The following is a 21,571-nucleotide window of genomic DNA, read 5'->3' as shown; positions in this document are numbered from 1 at the left end:
ACAATATGTGTATTGATTTCTGCATCATTTCAGTCAATAACATGTCAAATTATTGTCAACAAATACAAATGATAAAAATACGCATTGTTCGCTTTACATAATCGGCACTTCAACAAATGTAAACAATAATTCAGCCATTAATCAAGATCAAACATAGGCTATTATAATCGTACGTTTCCTCTAGCGATGTTGCCAGTACCGATGCGATTTTTCCATGTTATCGATCCTTTCGCCGGCGCCATGTCCCTGGTATCCCTCTACTCTGGGCCGTCGAAGCGGTCAGATTCGTGCTTATGGCCTTCCGGGCGATTCGCGTTCTTCTATAATTAATTAGAATTTATTTAAATTAGTTAGTGCCAGTTCTATTCGCTCGCCTGTAGTGTATGTTGAACATGGCCCAATTGTTCCCTTGCTGGATAAGGTTACTTGTAATAATTTGTTATTTAGGTAATACTTGTGATTATCTAATTCGATATACTTTTAATAATACCTGATAAATATTTTTAGCTCAAATAAACACGGCAATAAAATGTTACATATGCGGAGGTGAAAGAGAAACTCTACCTTGTAGTGATTTTCAAATTGATGATCCCAAATTTCAAGAGGAATGTGGTAATCATAGAAGTTGCAAAACAACTAGAAAAGGTAAAGCATAAATTTAATTATACATTTTTATTAATTATATTAATCATATATTATATTATTTTAGTTAGTGATAATGGTATTTTAAGTCGATCCTGTGAATCATTGGATATAGAGGATTGTAAGACCGCTAATTCAGTGGAATATTGTTTCTGTAGAAGGGATTTTTGTAATCATATTAGTCCTTCAGATGAGGAAGATGAAAATCCTGGAGGTATAATATAATATAAAAATAAAAACGTGATATTTGTTTCAACATCTTGAAATTTGTTTACAGATTTTTTGGAAGGGAGTGGTAAACAGATAACTGATGATCCTGTTATTGCAAAAACAGCAACTACAACCGAAGAGACAACTATACCGCGTAATGATGTAAATATGACAAATGTAATCTCCAACAACCAGAACTTTTCCTCAACTGGTGCTTCATTCAGCAGCTTTAAAGCACTAATCATTCCTTTTTGTATTATGTGCCTGTTAAAATAAGAGAGCAACTATTGTGTCAAATTAAATTTCTATTGAGTCTTAGCTCTAAAAGTATTGAAATTGTCAATCAGTATTACTACATCCAGAGTGCAATTTTTATAGGAAGCTTCCTTTTTATATAAGCAAATATATTTATATACTGAATATTTTTATATTCATATTCTAATTTTGTAAGTCTTTACAAATGTAGCCACATAACATTTTTTACCAAAGCTTATTTCTAGTCAATTATTAATATTAAAAATACTATATCTGTTACATATTTCTTTATGAATTATTATGGTTGTATATGTACAAATTTAAAATGATAATATAGATATGCTGTTTTTAGTTTTCAAGTGTTTTGCTTCTGTTTTTTTTTTCATTAACATATCTCCTTTGTAAACAGATAAGGGTTTCTCATATTATGATCAGAAATACTAATACAAATATTTATGTTGCCCACATTTTTTTGTTTCATAATTATCTAAAATTATTTCTTGGATTTATTTGCTATGTCAATAATACGATATTTAGACATAAAGAATATTACACATAATAAATATATTAATTAGTTCTATAGGGGCTTTAATTTAGTATATTTTTGACAGCTGTCTTTTATATTTGACAAGGTGTGTGGCAACCTGATCATTGTGATAAGAATAGCTACATTAGTACGCGTCAACTTAAAATTAGAATAAAACGTTAAAAGCCGTAATTGAACGACGAAATCAATATCTTAGATGTTGATTATTTTATTAACTGTCAACGCAGTCTGTTTTATTGTTTTAGACTGAATATTTTGACATTTTGAAAATCTACTATATATGAGTACGGCCTGCTTTAATTATAATTAATAGAAGAACGGGACATTGCGTTGCTTTTAATTGATAATGTCCAGTTTTAAATATCTTAGAGATGATGTAATGAGATTATTTAAGTTATATTGTTTTTATTTTGTTACAAAGTACGTCTTATATTAATTATTGTCAATTGTCGGTTTTATTTTATTTATTAGTTTTTTATTTCCAAAAAAAAATTAGGGCTACTTTTTAAAGATCATAATTGGTATCAATAATTTTTTTATTAGTTGCAGTCATTTGATAAGGTGCTTTGGTACCGTATGTAAAACAAATTACATAATTACAAAAGAAACCATAATTACTCTCTCCAAAAAATCTGCAACTGATATATAGTAGTAAATTTATTCATGGTATAATAATTTTCTTTTAACAGTTGAGCTTTTGCCAATGATTCTCATGTCAGAACTGAGATTTATTGAGATGAGTTTTTAGCGTCTAACCGAGTCTTTCCAATTGTAATTATATTATGGTATAAAAGTTATTTTAAAAGTAATATGGATTAACCTTTCACGCATCCAACAGTTATTTTATTAATGTGTATTAATGTATATAATGTTAATTAGAATTAATCCTTAACATTTTATAAAAGATGGCTCTGGTAATTTGGGATTTTTCAATTTGCACAGATTGTCGTGGCGGTAATGTTTTGTTTTGTCTGTTTAACCTGTTGTTTATTATTCACTCACTGATACTAAACCATAGCAAGTAGTACGTGAAGGGGGCGTAGGAGCGTTTGGACGAGGATACCTGTGTTGACAAGTAGTTCTAACGATGAACAATACTTTCAATTTTTTAATCAGAGTCTCCATTATACAAAACTATGGTTTATCTGGACTGGACTTACTGCTTCGAACTATGATTCTCCGCCTTAAGTCTACTGACTGGCGTGTAATGAAATCTAGAGACCATCTTAGAAGACATCTGATCTTACCCAGCCTGGTTAATGGCGGGACTCCGATTATTTTCCCTTGTTGGATTTTGCACTCGGTCTTATTTACAACCACAATTATATATGCCCAGCAGGATCCAAACCGTCCTGCCGCTTTGACTTCTGCACTAAACAAGCCGGCTACGTTATTTAAAAAAAAATGATTATTTATAAAATTTGCTTAGTTTAAAAAATAATACTAACATAACAAAACATATAGGAGCACAGTTCCAAAAGCATAGAATTATGCTCCAAATAAAATCTAAAAATTGATACCGCTCTTGCACATCATTTGCATTAGAACTTTTCTCTAAAGCCGTAGGATAACAACTTTTTGCTTTTGAATCATTCGCAAATAAGCAAACGTTTTCCTATTGTACTAAAGAATAAAAAAACGAATAATGCCGTTCAATAAAATGTCACTCGTGACAAGCAAATGCGAAAATTTGACAGGCTGACGTCAAAATATTTAAAAATATGTTATTTTGACATCTGCTGTTATTGATACTAATAAGAAAATTTAAATGATTACTGTTATTGTTTATTATTAAATATTAAAAAAAAAACAATGGCCCGCACTTTAATCATTAATAAAAATTCGCTATTTCAGGTGTTCTTTATTTTTCTTCCGCTTCAAAACATTAAAATTACGATCGCCAGATGGCAGTAATAGGATATAATTGTTTAAGTCTCTAATAAGATTAGCAATAATTAAAATACTAAAAATAAAATAACTTGAAATAAACTAAGTGGTGTTTGAAACCGCAACTAGCTTCCCTAGTCCATCCATAAGACCCATCATTTAAAATTTTGTTTATTAAAAAAATTCTCATTAAAATTGACAAACATCGCTTTATTCTAGGAACCTAACACCATAACGCGAACATGAACATTTCGTTCTCAGTTATCGTTTTCTCGGATTTTTTCCATTTATCTAGTCATAAAGTGCCACTGTTAACCTTCTAGGTCACGTCTATAAGAGTACCTTGTATTTGTTTATGATCTCATTCGGCAGTCGGTGGTCAGTGCTACAAGAACGCTACGTTGATTGCTACGTTGAATCGCAAATTGTAGGTTAAGAAATTCGTTTGATTCTGGTAAGTCACTGGAGAAAGCACAAACATAATTTGCGTTTTAATAAAATAATTGTTGAAAATGTTACACTTTGACCTAAGGAATAATAACACTGTGTTATATCACGTCAATGTTTGTTTGTTTATGTTATAGTCATTGATAATTTTATAATAATAATTTAAATACTATTAGTTTTTCGGGGATATTATAAAATGAGGATCAATGTAAACACAATTGTTAAGAATACAAAATTTGGAAGTGAAATGGTTGTATGAAGATTCGCGAGTTTGTAAACCAGTTTGTATTAGTGTTACTTGATTATGAATTTTGCTATTCGTCTCGTGAGAAAGAAATCGAAATCAACAACTGCTTCGAGGAAGTATTGTACCCAAGAGGGTTAACAAAGGATATATATATATATATATATATATATATATATATATATATATATATATATATATATTCGATATACGCACGATAAGTCAATATACACAGTTTATTTAAAATCGAAGTTGTTTATGTTTTTACAGAGGCTTTCTTGGTAGATGTAGATGTAGGTAGATGGTTCATCCATGCCAATCTACAATAATTGCCCGATATAGCATTTATTAACTGCATCAGTAATTGAGATTCAAGAAACTTAATTTGGGGTGAATAATTACTAACGACAATAAAATCTTTAAAGTGAGGTAAGACCCTCCAGCGGTCATGACAGAAATGATCAAAGCCGATGGGAAAACGTCTTTTCAATAGCTTTACACACCTTTTGCGATTGACAAGAATACCGTCAGCATAGAAGAAAGCGATAATTGTTCATATACTGAAAAAAGGTGGTATATATACTGAAATTTGGTGTAAACGCTGCATCGAACTATCTTCTGTTAGTTGTCGGGAAAGTGTTTATGAAGATCATACAAATAAGACTTCAGGGCAAGACAAGCTGAGAAGAGCAGACGGGATTAGACCCTATCAAGGTTGTATAGATAAGATATTCGAACAACATAAACGTTATCGATAGTGTTTTCAGAGATGTTTTGGTGTAATTTGAAAAGCTATATATAACCTTATAAATGAAAATATATGTGGAGAAATCGATTCGCCAAGTTATTCCTTGGATCAGTGATTGCTTTCGGACATAAAAATAAACATCGTATATACTTGCTTTCTAAGAATCACCACACTGACTATTAAATAATTACTACTACGTAACGTAAAAGTAATAAGAGTTGGGTTCGTACTTTAAGCAATTTAACAAAAATACACACAATTTAGCGGATTTTTCCGAAAAAAATAGTATATTATACAGGAAACGGACAGAGCTAATACGAGTGACATGAAATAAGCGTTCTTCGCGATTTGACGCCAAATAGGATGTAGTTTATTTTTATTGCATGGAGACGTATCGCGTTATTCAAATTGAAATAAATACAATTAAGTTATTTAGGGTCGTTTGTTAATTAAACTGGCACGATCATATATCATATAAATCGAACCAGAACGTGCTGTTTTAAATTTGTTTTTTTTGTTTCATTGTTTCATTTTAAAATTAACCTTTGCCTTTAATGTCAGTAACGTTAATAATTAACCTAATTTTTATTAACTATTATTTTATTAACTAACTATGATCGATAAAATATCTTCGTAGTTGTACGGATTAGTCTTTTCTATTATTCGGTCTATTATATGGCAAGGCAATCGCGGATTGTGTCTTCTTATTGGCCAACAAGTTGTAAATCACGAGGTGATGGACGCTCATAGCGACAGGTCCGGATTTATAATATTTACTTTTAATCATTAGATCAAATAGGAACATTTCTAACAAGTTCATACGAAGATCATGCGCAATCAGTATGTTTACTTGAATCCGTATTGTTTCCAGATTTGATGATTCGTGTTTTAGTGGCGGTTGTTGGAAAATCGATATTTTATTTCATCCAGAGATTCAGTGAGATAATTTCTATTTTTGAACACAATATTAATGATCCGTATATTACATTTTCATTGAGTTGTTGCGCCGTGGGTATCACTCTATTCAATATTTTGTTTCAACATATTTACTTATTGGAATGAATGATTAAAGAAACAAAAATACATACACTTGCTTATTTGTGGAAACAATTTTAGACAATCAAATTTAACTTATTGGACTAATAGCGTGGATGGTAATAAAAATGATACTTCATTAAATTCATGACATAATGTAATATACTGTACTGTACTTTTTTTCTTTTTTATCTTTTTCTATTTTCCCAATAAGCGGAATCTAAATCATTTAACTGGGCCACAATATTAGATGGTCCTAATAATGCAAAACCTATACAGTTAGGAAGATCGCTTCTTGTCTTTCATATATGATTCATTGGCTTCCAGAATTGAGACACGTTTATTGACAAAAACTCGTTTTATAATCCTCCTATATTACGTCTTTCGGTATTCTGATACTCATTCCGTCTTTGTCGGATTATCTTATTTAAATAAATGCCTGTTACAACTCATTGATCAAGCGAATACCGAAATATCCTGCCTTTTCATAAAATCCTCGAATAAAAGCCCCGTTTTTTGTATGTCGGTGATTTAGGCGAGTCTTAACATCTAATCTACTAGTAACGGTTGCGAAACGTCGGCTAATTTTAGTCAAAAAACTCAGCTCCAATCCAGAAACCAATCGAGAAGTCAAGAATAATTTTTACATGTATATATTTATTATAATGACACAAGATGCTAACACAAGTTTTCAATGCAATTATAATGGCCTATTTTAATTTTTTTTTCACAATAAGATGAATTCTGCTTAGCTTAAGTAAGTATTCGTAATTGAACAAAAAACGTTAATTAATAAAAGTAATTTAACGTAATTTAATAAAAGAAAAAGGAGTAAATAAAATCAAATAGCTTAAACACGCTCATTTGTATCAACAATTAATCATTTTTGTTTGTTTAAATAATTTTTTATCTTATAGTAAGGTGGTAATTGTGTAATTTCTTACCACTGTAAGCTCTTATATAATAATATTAGTAATGCATGCTCTGCTTTCAACAACAAATGTGTCTGTATTTTTATTTTAATATATTTTATGACAGTATTTAATCACATCTGATTCTTCCTAATTCTAAATTATATTTACTGTTAATCTGCCACAGTCCTTGAAAGGAGTTAATAGATCATTTAAGTATATCTCTTCTAATGCATTATCTTTAAATATTCAGTGGGTTATTGACAAATCAGCTGCAATAGTTATTTTAAACTAACTAGTAGTTTTATATTGTTTATATCTAAGTCCAGATCTAATATTTCAGACCCAAACTAAATTTCAGACTAAAACCGACCTAAAGACTAGACCTAAACCGACTGGTGCACCCTGTGGGTCTTAAAACACATATTAGCTCAAAGGATTTTTGTCTATTCTACAAGTTTACTGTTGTAGTACTTCGATGTTGAACATTTGTTTTAATTCTTCGCTGACTCGTAGATCTTTGTGGATATCCTCATTTCTGATGTGTCATCGGACGTTAACAATGCTACGAAGTACTTTGATTTGGCAAGTTTGGTTCATTAGATTTCTTTGTGCAATTTCATAACTATAAATATAGTTCATATTACCTTTTGGTAAACCCTATGACGAATTAATCAGATTTTTTGTGAACGTTTGGTCCATGATGAATTTAAAAGGACGTGTATTTTCGTATTTCATTGTTTACGTTTGGCTTCATCGTGATTTATAAATAACAAATCTTTGCAGAGTGACTAAGACAATTGTTGGCCTTCGTTGCAACAATCCGGCCATGGCAGGAGTTTCCGGTAAAGGAGCTTTGTTGCGGCGTCTCGGCGCGATCGTCGCGCTACTTCTTGCCGTCGACCAGTTCCACAGTGCTAAGGCAGCAGTAGTTGCGCGAAACCCGTCACCGCAGCGCAAACAGCAGGTCGGCATGGAAACCGCATTTGTCGGAGCCGGACAACAAGCCGGCTTGGAAATTTGGAGAGTTGAGGTTAGTTAAATAAAATTAAGTTTAGATTAATAGAAACGTACGTAGAAAAACGATTCATTGTCCGTTAATGAATCACAGAACTGTTTCCTAATTTATAGTTTAAATTAGCTTAAAAATTGAACTTTATTTCAATTTTAGTACCTTATCTTACTTCATTTTGAATGCTTTATCTATAAACATTTTAAATTTACTATTTACCCTGTCAGTATGTGTTTATTTTAATACAATACATTTTTGATGTGTTTGTAAACTGATACGTTATTGTTTTGAATATTTTATTCCCATTTGGAGAGTGTAATATACAAAAGGTTCTAGACTCTTATAAGTTTTTCTATGTAGCTAAACTCTAAACATTGCGAGCACGTTGGAGAATAATAATAATTTTAGAATCCATATTTTTTGAAAAAAAAATCTGTGATCAAATATCATAAAAGTTGAGTCGTCGCGGGCCCAGCTTACAGTGATTTATTATATACAGAAAGTAAAGATAACGCACCTCATCACAGAAATCTTAAGATAATCCATAAAATTACTGAATTAAAGTACGAATCTTTCAATACCCAATTTATTCGGCAGATTTAAGTCTTTCTATTTTCTGTCTCTTTCGTCAAAGCGATTTTTATCAACTGAAATTGTAATAGCAACAGAAGTATATTATTTCGTATGGGTTCCATGAATTAAATGATCATTGGAAAAAGGCATATTGTTCTAGCGCTTACAAACATATACATTACAACCGATTATATTAACCAGTAAAAAATCAAACCTGGCACTGCTGAAAAAAAACGCCTTGAATGTGCTAATGTTGCAAGATTGTTAAGATCATATTGAAATACGTTAGTTATACGTTATAGTTGTTACTTTTAGTAATGAATCTTTTAAAATATCAAAACAAATTGTATTTGGTTGGTTAATGTATCGGAAATTTTAATTCTACATTATATTTTAAATTTAAAAAAAAATGATTCATTTGGCACTTAAATTTGTATCATCAGATAATACATGAATAATCAGGGTATAAAGATGAGTTAAAAAAATGTGTTGTTCCACGAAATCCTTAACTAGATCCATGACAAATAAGCAGCTACTACTTATTTATAACGTTTGTTAATTTAACTAGCAATATCTCATAATATATTAAACTAATGCATCAGGTAACATTTATAATGTGATAATACACCTAATGTGTATAAAATATATCCTCATATGGCAGTGAACAATTATAGTTTATGAACAAAGTCTCAAAGGCTTTTTTATTTTTCCAAATTTAGTTTTCTCCTCCTCAATTTGTTTTTCTGTCTTAGAAACAGTTGTTTCTAAGACAAGTCCGATAGAGCCTCATTAATAAGTTGGATGAATCGGAAGGATGGTTTCGTAAAGATCTGAGTTATGTTTTTGTGAAAAGATTGTGAAGATTCAATATTGCGTGAGGGGGCACATTATCATCATCACAAAATTGTAATAAGGTATTGAAGTTAAAACGTCCTGGCTATCGCCCATCTCGTCAGGGATATCTTTCTAATATCATTCTAATGTTATTCTGGCATCAAGATCATGAAAAAATAAGTCATAGCAATATTCAATTTTTTAATAAACATTTCTTTCTAAAGATATGACTATATTTTATAATTTAGGTTTATATTTAATGATATATTTAATCTATTTATAATAATTGATGGTTTTATATTTACATAAACAGTATTGTTAAGTTAACCAAGTGATTCGTTCAACATTTAAATTTAACTTATCTAGATGTATATGAATGATTCAAAAAAATGTTTACTTTTCCTCGAAATCATTAACTAGATGCAGTGATTAACAACCAGCTATTACTTATTTATAACATTAATTAGTACGATTCGGTTTTGAAGTTCATTTGCATATGTTTTTAATAATTATTAGATGGTCTACAATTTGACGAATGTAGTTTATAAACGGCATTAAAGTTTCGCGACGTATATAAATCGAATTATGATTTCCGTCTGGACGTGTTGCTCTAAATATATAATTTAAACTACGTGCATCCATTTTCGAGCCATTAAGAAAGACTTTTGAATGACATCATGTATCTTCGGCGACGCTGAAGGCGAACCGGTTTTTGGTCCATTTATAGTTCTATTATATATTTCAAGATCGTTTTATATAACAGCCTTTTTTTTGCTTTACTAAGCATTAATATTTTAAATATTTAATTATAAAAATTAGTATTAATTCAAAATGTCGTGTTTTTTGATAAAATATTTAGGTCATATACATTTTTCCATAAAAAAGAAAATTTTTATATTTTGTGAATTTACGTTAAATGTAGGGATTACGTTAAAAGACAAGGAACAAACGGCTTTAGCAGCGTCAGGTTGGCCGAGCGGTCTAAGGCGCCAGATTTAAGCTCTGGTTCTCGAAAGGGAGCGTGGGTTCGAACCCCACACCTGACAAACCTTTTTCATTAAACGAATAAAATATTTTTAGGAAAATATTTTTTAATAAGGGAAAAGTGAAGTTTTACATTAATATCGGTCGCATTTTTCTTATATGGAACTGCGTAAAATTGAAAACTCTTAAATTATTAAATTAATTGATTGTTATTAGTCATTGCCGACTAACCTGTATTATTAGTAACAATAAATTAGTATGTGTAATGACATTGACGTTTCATAATATATAGGTAAATGAATGATTTTCCAGGCAATATGTACAATCTAAATAAAAAAGCTTTATTCACAACATCGGTCCACTCTTACCACATATTTTTTGACATATTCAGGGCGTTTATCCTTCAATGAATCGTTTAAGTGATTAGATTAATATTCGTAATGATCTGAAACTGCTTTGATCGATTAAGCTTATTCAATGTTACATGCCTGAAAAGTTAATTCAGTTTTTATTGTTATAAAATACTATAAAATACTTTTTGTTAACGTTTTTAAAAGCAATGACATTATACGATAACAATTTATTCCTTGAAAGTGTAACTAAAACGATAAATAGCTGTACTATATGATGCTTCAATCGTATTAGTCGTTGACTGTAGAACTGTTATACTAATGCCTTGAATTTACAAAAAAAATGCTCAAAACTAATTTGTATTAGTGATTTAAAGGTTTTAATTGATCTCTTAAATTGATCTATAAACGTCATGTGTTGGTCAGTCCGGCTTAGCTATGACATCTGAAAACCTCCATAAAATATTTGATAGAGAGGATTATATATTATACATAACTGTCATATAAGTTAAATATCGACTAATGGTAACCTGAAAAATATTGCAAAATGTTTTCCAGTAATATAAATAAATTTAATGATATCAAATATCAAACAAACATAAATACTTATATACGTATACCTTCTCTGAGAACTGTTTTCAGTTAAACAAACGTTGAACTCCATCTCTATTCTTAGGATTTAAAAATAGTTAGTTTTACAACACCATGTTTTGTTGTCACTGCGAACAAAATAAATTGATTCGGTTCATTTTAATCCAGTGAAAACATTTGTTCATTTCAACAAATTTTTAGATCAGTGGAAAAAACACTGAAAGGCGTTTTATAAGTGTCGGTGATATATATTTCAGTAAACGCTTCCAGCTGATTTAAGGATTCATTTAATGAGTTATTTGTTATATGTTTAACACTAACTTTTTTTACAACATTCAATATCATTTATCTAGATTTTTATAAGTGTTGTGTGTAGATAAAAATCTATGTTTTTTATAAATTTTTAGATGACTTGCATAGTTGATGTTTTATAGTTTATTGATAGCATTATTATATCTAAATCACATTGGCAGTTTTGATGACTGCTAGATGTGATATGTCGTTTTGTTTGAAATTTTTATTTTTATTAATATTTTATTAATATTAATTATTTATATTATTAATTTTTATTTACTTTATCATAAAGTCATATGACGGGTTCAGTAAGAAGGAAGACGACTAATACTGTCAAAAAAGTGAGGTTAACGAGCATTGTTTGATAGATCTAAATCTATCCAAATCATACACAGGCTCTTTAAATATATATATATAAAAATCGTTAATGCCTCACACACAGCTAGTTTCTTTTCATTTCGGCATATATTCGTCATTATTGAAAACCCTCTACATAGTAGGAGATTATAACAGTAAGCATTACAGATGACAGTAACAGGATACTCTATAAGAAAATTACAAAACAATATTTACACTCCTCAACTCGATTTTTATCTTTATTTAGTATTGTTTGGTTTGTTAATTTTTGCCTCGAACTACATGATTTCATTCCTTATTATCTTGTGTTATGAGCTAATACCCGCAATTTGGTTTTGTTGACATTGTGCCTATGTGGGTGATAATATGTAAATATATATATATATATATACCGCAGTTATAAATGTTTTTAATAACAGTATATTTGAAAACTAATAGTTTCACATGTTATATTTAACATTGTTTATACACTAACAACGAAAATGTGTTAATATAAATAATGAAGTGTTACCTTTTAAATAAGACAAACGATAATTAGTTAAAATCAATATTTGTTGTTAATTGATGACGTTGACTAAAACTAAAAAATAAAAATCTGACATTAGTTTTTAATTGGTGAAAATTAACCTAGACTAATGCGTCAAAAATAAAACTAGATCAAAACAGAATCAGGCTGGCCGTAAATAAAAGCTAATAAAAGAGCAGCTAATCTGAATAAGACGAAAATGATTAAAAAAAACTGCTCGTCATGTTCGTAGTATTGTTAGAACATGAAAATCGTAATAATTTGTACTGAAAAATAAAGTTTAAAACAGACATTTTTAATTATAAAATAGTAAAACAACAGCTTTCACTTAATAATCGAAATAAAATATTATTTAACATATTTGGTAAAACATATTTGGTGTTTTTATTTGATGTCATAAAACGTTATATGACAACGTAAACGACCAATAAAATTCCATCGCATTCACCATTTTGGAAATCAATGTCAGTGGACGTACGTCACATTTAAAAACACAAATCAATTGTTTTGATAATAGCACATTATTGATTTTCATTGTTAAATAACGACCATTATAAATGTAACGATCGCAGTCAGCCTATGCTATAACAAATAAACAGGAGACGCGGTTTGGATCATTACACCATTAAACTGGCTGGAATTTTAATTTATTTCATGGTTTCTATTTTTCCATGTACTGAGAAATACAACAAAAGCAATAGGTGTGACGTCGTCCTTGTGACACGTTATATCGCATAATACTAAACTAGCCTGATTCATTTAAAATGGAATCGTAAAGAACGTTGCAGGATATTTAAATAGTAATGTCATATAAATATTTGGATTGTAAAATTTAATTGAAACATATATTACGTACTATAGTATATACAAAACTTGTCAGTGAATTTGTGGAACATCATTTCTTCGTTAACAGTAGAATTAAAAGTTCTAAAAATTCTTCTTCTCCTAAAAAGCGACAACAATGATAGCTAATAAGCTAATTGTAATGCAACAGATTTATTAAAATTTCATTTTCGTTATAAATGTTTTTAGTCATAACTTGTTTATTTAAGGTCAGTATCACAGTAAATCTTTTATACATTATGTGTTACACATTGCGTGTTCTTATTGGAGATAACTTTTCTCTAAATCTTCTCATAACGATGGCTTAAAAAATACAGTCAGTATATATCTGCAAAGCGCTCATTTTTATTTTGAGAGAAGTTTAGACTAATTAGTAGACTAATTTATTTGCCTAATGTCCCAGATGAAAGGGGAAGTGAAAAAGGCAATACTCTGTCACGTATCTCTTTATCTCCTAGACGTGGATAGAACCGTCTCACTATTTCAAGTATATTTCTCATTTGTCCAGCAATACACTTTGAAGCTTTAAAATGTATCGATATTTTTTGTTTAACTTCATTTTATGAAAGGTGTGTCTGCCAACAAAATAAAAAACGAATAATTAACTAAATAAGTAAAGTTATTAATTTAACATCACTGACAAGATAAATGTTATTCCAATGAAAATTTAGACTAGATAAGCTAGTAATTTTAGTAATCCATTAACTGTTATTCTTGATACGCATCCAGCAGGAACATTTATTGTCTTAAGGTCGGTGTTAAAGGGTGTTAAAACGAAACGACTTAGACGTTTGAACGTTTCAGCGAAAGGTTAACGGATCTATTGTTTATTTTTCAGGATTTCAAGCCCGTTCGCTACCCGAAAGATCAATATGGCAAATTTTATACCGGCGATTCCTACGTTGTTTTAAGCGTAAGTAGTCTTTAATCATCGTCGAACCCTCCTGAAATTATTCCTTTGTTTTAGACGAAGGTGAACAAGCGTAACGAGAAATTCTGGGATATTCATTTTTGGCTGGGATCAGAAACTACCCAGGTGAGTGTTCTCAGAAAATACAGACACAAACAGAGAGCGAATGTTTTATGACCAGCGTAAAAATTATTTTCGGACGACGACAGTTTACTCATTGATGTCAGTTTTATTTTAAAGTCCGGGCAGTAACTTTAATGTGTTACCGAACGGCAGAATGCAGCCTTTTGTCGACTGATGTTTTCAATATGTTTAAGAGAGTTTCTATGAATATTGAATTACGGTTTTGTTCTCAATTGGAAATATCCTGTGTCTTGTTTTGATTGTATTTATTACTGCTAAAATGTATGATGTATACAGAAGAAGAAGCAAAATCATTAAATAATATTAATGATATTAAATAATAACTTTGCCACAATAAAACAAATATAAGTCTCACTATTTTTAAATGATTGTAATAATTCGATTAGAAGAAAAGATCATCAATTTGCATTTCTGGTCATATAATATTAACATGTTGCTGCCATGATAAAAAAACATAATTGATTTACTATCCTTTCATCAAACTTACGATTTTTTTGTCAGGATGAAGCTGGCGCTGCAGCCATCTTATCTGTACAACTTGATGATCAACTTGGTGGAGACCCTGTACAACATCGTGAGAAACAGGAACACGAATCTCAACAGTTCTTGTCTTATTTCAAATCTGGTGTCCGTTATCAGCCCGGTGGCGTAGCCTCTGGTTTCCGTCATGTCGATCCATCGCAGGCCGAGACCCGATTGTTCCAAGTGAAAGGTACCAGAAACATTCGAGTCAAAGAGGTAATCCTGCCATCGCCAGTCCGGTTAACACATTTGCTTAGACTTTCGTCGATTTTTCTTGACAGGTCGATCCTAGCGTAGCCTCCATGAACAAAGGCGACTGTTTCATTCTGGATATCGGAAAGAAAATCTTCGTTTACGTCGGCATCAAGGCCAAGAGAGTGGAAAAACTGAAAGCTACCGCGGCCGCCAACCAAATCAGAGATCAGGATCATGCCGGTAAACCAAAAGTGACCATTGTTGGTGAGTATATGTCAAGTTTCGTGGTTTTCTTGAACTAACGCGGTAAACGTTATTTAGATGAATATAGCCCACAATCAGATTTCGACGAATTCTTCGCCGCTTTGGGTGGTGGTTCTAAGGATCAAGTACCAGATGAAAACGTCGGAGGTGATGACAGAGAATTTGAAACGGCCGAAGAAAACGCAGTCTCTCTCTACCGCGTATCTGATGCATCAGGTAGATATTCTCTTTACTTTTAATGAGCATGAATTAGCCTTGAGTAGCTGAAGGTTTTATTGTTAAAAATTGTGTGAAATTAATAGAAATTAAGAAATGTGAAAATATGTGCTAAAGGTTTAAAACATAAACACGTCGTGTCGTTCGTTTTGATATACAGGGCCGTAACAGTCGCGCAATATAACACCTCCCTCGTGTACGTGGTCAACGTCACGTCTGGACAGCTTATATCGTCAGTTTACCTTTAATAATCTTTTAATCATAATAGAATTCTTTCTACCCAAATTTCTATGGTATCCACTGTAATGGAATGCTGCTGAAGTTTCGGTTGAAATTTTCTTTTGATTGCTGTACACCGTAAATTATAAATATCTGTCCAAATGCCAGCAGAATATATTATTTCACAGCAAATTCAGTCAGCTTTTAGTTTATGGCTACGGGTCTTTGAACATCTTTAATCCACTTGTTGTGACCTTACCGAACTTAACTATACCAAGGACTAGCGATTGACTGCGGAAAGATTGGCACACCAACATCATCAATTAGTATTACAAAACGTCGATATATAATTCAATTCAGATATTCAACAATAATTCAAAATATATAAAATTTGCAATGTTACAGGTAAGAAGAAGTAATACCTGACGATTATATTTTGACGCGAATACTAGAAAGAATAATTATAACAGAGTAGAAAATAAGCAATGAAAATATAAATGGATAGTCAAACGAAACTATATATTCCAATTGTGTAACATAAAGTAAAGTAATTATTGGAAATCCCCTAAAATTAATTCACATTACTAGTTATTCCTCGCTATCACAAGTAGCCGATTTCCATGTCAAAATTTCCGTTTATTTGTATAAGGTTCGTTATCATAACGCGCTTCATTCTAGAAACGTTTTAAGTAACCAAACACCGGGAAATAGATCTAAACACCCAGCGCTTGATGAAAGTATTGTTAATTAGTGTTACTCTCTCTTTTTCATAACACACTATCTGATGTAATCAAAATGTCAGTAATATCATCAATTAATTAAAACCGTTTATTTTTCTATTAGTATTATCTGCCAGTTAATCCGTTTGTTAATTATTACGACCAGACTATACCTATATTTCAATTATTAGGTTTTGCAGTGGCTATTTAATGACCCTAAAAGGTTCTTGACAGTTGTATGTGCTCTACCCGTATGAAGTTTTGTAATTTTCGGCATTTGTCATAGTGATGCACTGGAGAGACCTCCTTGTCGTATATTGATTTGGATTAGAAACGAATTCACTACATTGTTTCGTTCATAGCTAGTAGAATAACTATAATAAGATGACTGAGAAAATATTGGATAACGGTCATCCGCTGTTATCTTTATTCTTCATGCTTCATAACTACGAAGATATCTGAATCATTAACAGGTCAATTGAAAATTCCCCGGCCTACCATAGTAAAACACTTTTTTTGGCAAAATTAGTTTTTTTATTTATCATATTATTTTATTACATAATAATAATAACATAATATATAATAATAATTACATAACACAATTCCCTTCAAGGGTGATACACTGATTATAGCAACCCTCCAACTTTTCGATACCATTTTTGTAGTACGATTTGTCCTTGTGCTTTAAAATAGGCCTCAGTTTCAGCGATCACCTCTTCATTTGACGAAAATTTCTTCCCCTCGAGCATTCTTTTGAGATCTGAGAAAAGGAAATAGTCGCTGGGGGCCAGATCTGGAGAATACGGTGGATGAGGAAGCAATTCGAAACCCAGTTCATGAATTTTTCGTTTTCGCTGACTTGTGACACGGTGCTTTATCTTGGTGAAGCAGCACTTTCTTTTTCTTCAAATGCGGCCGTTTTTCGGCCATTTTGTCTTTCAAACGGTCCAATACATCCCAAAATACAGACGCCATAACCTTGCCAGCTGACTCGGGTTTATTACGCTTGATCATCTTCAAACAGCTCCGAATCATCAACTCGTCGTTGTTTTTGGTCAAAAGTGAGCTCACGCGGCACCCACTTTGCACAGAGCTTTCTCATACCCAAATATTCGTGAATGATATGATGTACACGTTCAGTTGATATCTTTAGAGTGTCTGCTATTTCATTCAATTTCAATTTATGGTCATTCAAAATCATTTCGTGGATTTTTTTAATGCTTTCGGCGGTAACAACCTCTTTTGGGCGTCCACTGCGTACACTGTCTTCGGTGTTCATTTCACCACGTCTAAACTTAGCATACCAATCCTTGATGGTTGATTTTCCTGGGGTAGTGTCCGGAAACTCGGCATCAAGTCAAGGTTTTGCTTCAACTGTATTGTTCCCTTCAAAATGCAATATTTTATCAACACGCGAAATTCCCTTTTATCCATTTTTTTCACAATAACAAAAGTTACTTCAAAATGCTATAAATAAGAAATTAATGATCCGACAGCTGTCAAATATATACACGCACATCTTTTGAGGGTTATGTTTACGAACTAAAAAACATATGGATTTAAGTCTAGTAGCGCCATCTTTGTGTCAGACCTGGGACTCTTCAATTGACCTGTTATGTTGTGGTGTTAATTATTGGACTGTTTCAACGACGTTACATTAAAATAACAGGCCAAAATACCAAAAATAATATTCATAATTAGTTGATTTTTAGTATTTTTGAAATTCCTTGATAATTTCAATTATTTTTGCCTTTTTATATTAGTATATCAATATCAACAGCTAGATTAGCGACATCATTAAACCACTTTTCTTGTTAACACTAACACTGCTATTGTAGTATTTGCTATTTACCATTTGATCGCTTTCGCATTCAACATCAATTTATCTTTTCTCAGTCAATAGTATTTTCACTGCTGGATAAATCCATTGTAAATATTTATGTTGAATTAGATCTATAAATATCTTTCGAGGGTGTAACGACTCTGTTTATTAGTACCTCACAATCCGTTTATTTAGATAACTTTTAAATTAGGTTGTATTTACTTTGGACTGTTTTAATCTATCAGATTCGGTTAATGAAAGTGACAGTTTCTTATTAGATTTGGTACAGCTACGTTTCATGATCAGTTGCTATATAATAATGATATTAGGGGTTGGCCCCACACCTATTTCCACTAATTAAATATTGGCGTTAATTTATTTCTCGTTTAAGGTTGTTTGTATGGTGGGTAATATGATCGTAAATGTTGTTAATACGATGTCGTGATAAAAGCCGACAAACAATAGCCAAATATTTGCCGATGTTTATGACTGCCATTTGCTTGAGATATAGGACACGTTCTGTATAGAAAAACTCTCCTTTTATTAGAAATATGTAATTTTAATAATGGCATTGAGAAATTTTTGTGTATAATAAAAACATATATGACAAGTATTTAGTCATGTGGTGTTATCATAGGCTAAGAAAGCGTAAAATTGTCTTCAGGAATCAGTAGTCTATTTATTGTGCCCTTTGGCTAGAGTTTTTGGAAGTAAAATGTTTTTTCGTTAATAGCATTAATGCAGCACAGCATAACTCTGAACAAATTAAACGAGAATTTATGGTAAAAAGTCGTTTTATTTAATTGTAAGAACAAAGTTTCACAATTACTGTCACCTCATGTTGCTTTACTTATTGAAACATACTTAGAATAGCGTATTTACCAGACATCGACTACTAGATTATCACATATAATTGATTCAAACAGTCCTTTCTCGGAAACAGTCTAGTTGTTTTGAAATTTCAGTTAATAATTCTATTTTATTCGATAACTGAATTTCACTGTACAAGAAATCTCTAGAAATTACTTGAAAAATTGACAATATATAGAAAGTATATAGAAAGGGGTGAAATTACCTTATCCATCTAATTAACTTGATCTGTTATACGTTAGATAAGAGCTGGAAGTAACAAATATTATTTTAAAATACATGACGGGCATCAATAGGATTTTTTATATTTATATTTTGTTCTTTATGAAATATGGAAATGTTCCAGGTTATTTATTATCAACGAGCATTCCTCCTATTACAATATTCTCGCATATGCAGAGGTAACAACAGAGAATTAAAAACCAGCATGCCAGATTTTTCCTGTAAACACAACTATTGCCAAAAAATGTCATCGAAACAAAAATAGATTTAAAATACTTTCTTGCTGGAATATGCTTTAAAAAATATGCACATGTATTTTTACATTATTCATATCCTTACTATAACATATTAATCATATTTTGTCTACTACCTGTTGAAATCAGGGCGTCCTTTTAAGAAAATAAAACGGAATCGAAGATGGTTTTAAAAATTATTTCAGAAATCAAATTTACTGTTCCGAAGGCCGCATTTTTTATCATAAGCCCATTGTTTTCAATTATTAATTATTTGGTAGGGAATTTTCTATTTACCGTATTTTAAAAATCTTAACTTTTTTATTATTGTGTTAAGAATAACACAAGATCTCAAACTGATTATATATTAATATCTTTTAGTGTATGGTTTCACAAAAAAATAATCGATATACTTGCAGGTACTTTGAAGATTGAAAAAGTCGGGCGTAAACCTTTAGAACAATCATTGTTGGATGAAGGCGACGTGTTCATTTTAGATAGCGGAGACGTAGACGTCTTTGTATGGATCGGTCGGCGAGCCTCGGCCCAAGAAAAGCGGGAATCCATGACGAAAGCCGACGCTTACCTTTCCGCCAAGAAGCGTCCAGTTTGGACTCACGTCGAACGTGTATCGCAGGGCGCGGAACCAGCGGCCTTTACCCAATATTTCCGCACATGGCAAGGCTACACTGAAACCCGCAAACGTATCGTTAGATCCGCCAAGGAACCGCGTCTCTTCCATGCTCTTCTACGTCCAGGCACCGGCAGGTTTGTGGTCGACCAAGTACTTGATTTTGAACAAGATGATCTTAACTCCGACGACGTTATGTTCCTGGATGTTCCAGAATCAAGCACTATTTATTTGTGGATCGGAAGCAAAGCCGATGAAGACGAAATTGCTGGTAGTGATAAGCTAGTTCAGGTTTGTATAGTTGCCGATATCGTATTGTTCAATACATTAATGCATCAAATTATTGCATAAACACTGCCTCTCTTTTCTAACATTTATAATTTTTTTATTAATAAAATTCATGTATAATAAAACTATGAATGATTAATCTAATTTAGGGTTATATTGAATCCCGAGGACGTGAAGGGATTACCGTCACCAAATTTAATCAAGGCGAGGAAGACGAGAATTTCACGGCCCTCTTCCCATCCTGGGACCCAGAAATGTGGAACAACCAATCCAATGCCGTGTAAACACCCAAGACTGGAAAGTTTAGAATATATTTATTGTTTTAATTTTTGCATCAAGCTTTGTCAGTATGTTTTAATTGCTAATTTGTGTTTGTTTCTTTTGTTTGGAAATATATCTTTCAAGTAAAAAAGTGTGTATTTATAATTGTTAAGCTATATTAAAATTGAATATAGACAACTTAACATACACAACATTTTAACTCGTTATGGTTTTCCTATAGTAGAGTCGTAGTGTCGCTTTTTATATATTTGTATAGATTCTCTTGTCGTAATGAACGGCTTTTTCACTCTCTGAATTAGTTGAAATGTATCTTAATGTGATCGAAGTTCAAAGTTTTGAAAATGTTTGAACATAAACTAGGAAAGTTCATGAAACATAGGAATAATAATTGTCTATTTATCTACTTGTTTCTTATAGCTTTTAATTTAAAACTCATTATTTTTCTTGCATTTATCTTTTATTTATTTAGCGACATAATAAATAAAACAATGTTAAGATATAATAAATTGTGTGACTGATTTTTAACATAAAATGTTTTATCTAGGCTCATCAGCCTCTCATCTCATCTCATATCCATCATCTCAGATCCATCGATCATAGACATCTTTTATTCATCTTCTCTAGTTTAAATTAGATTATACATTTGAAGAGAAGAAAAAAGTAGCTTTTGATATGAAATTGACGATAATTTTATTATGGGAATTTCTATAAATGTTGTGAATTTGGTGAAGGTGCTAGTTAATT

The 21,571-nt window shown here is 31.3% G+C and overlaps 2 protein-coding genes and 1 non-coding gene across 3 annotated transcripts; all 3 read left to right on the top strand.

Moving 5' to 3' along the window:
- The first annotated feature begins 225 nt into the window (after window positions 1-225).
- On the top strand, window positions 226-1,458 carry LOC143198955 (uncharacterized). Its single transcript, XM_076408620.1, has 4 exons — window positions 226-447; window positions 508-645; window positions 710-856; window positions 920-1,458. The coding sequence occupies exons 1-4, from the start codon at window positions 384-386 to the stop codon at window positions 1,126-1,128; spliced, it is 558 nt and encodes a 185-aa protein (XP_076264735.1). The 5' UTR covers window positions 226-383; the 3' UTR covers window positions 1,129-1,458.
- A 2,331-nt stretch (window positions 1,459-3,789) lies between these two features.
- Gel (Gelsolin) lies at window positions 3,790-21,359 on the top strand. The gene is made up of 9 exons (XM_076408611.1): window positions 3,790-3,995; window positions 7,713-7,959; window positions 14,129-14,203; window positions 14,258-14,326; window positions 14,846-15,082; window positions 15,148-15,325; window positions 15,383-15,541; window positions 20,046-20,548; window positions 20,695-21,359. The coding sequence occupies exons 2-9, from the start codon at window positions 7,756-7,758 to the stop codon at window positions 20,827-20,829; spliced, it is 1,560 nt and encodes a 519-aa protein (XP_076264726.1). The 5' UTR covers window positions 3,790-3,995; window positions 7,713-7,755; the 3' UTR covers window positions 20,830-21,359.
- On the top strand, window positions 10,308-10,391 carry TRNAL-UAA (transfer RNA leucine (anticodon UAA)). Its single transcript has one exon. It is a non-coding gene; the product is annotated as a tRNA-Leu (tRNA).
- Window positions 21,360-21,571: the final 212 nt, after the last annotated feature.

The sequence above is a fragment of the Rhynchophorus ferrugineus genome, unplaced genomic scaffold (genome assembly GCF_030347505.1).
Source record: "Rhynchophorus ferrugineus isolate W39M unplaced genomic scaffold, kcgeb_rfMv2 rfM6, whole genome shotgun sequence".
Lineage (NCBI taxonomy): Eukaryota > Metazoa > Arthropoda > Insecta > Coleoptera > Curculionidae > Rhynchophorus > Rhynchophorus ferrugineus.
The sequence above is the reverse complement of the archived record's forward strand: the minus strand, read 5'-3'. Positions and strand labels throughout refer to the sequence as shown.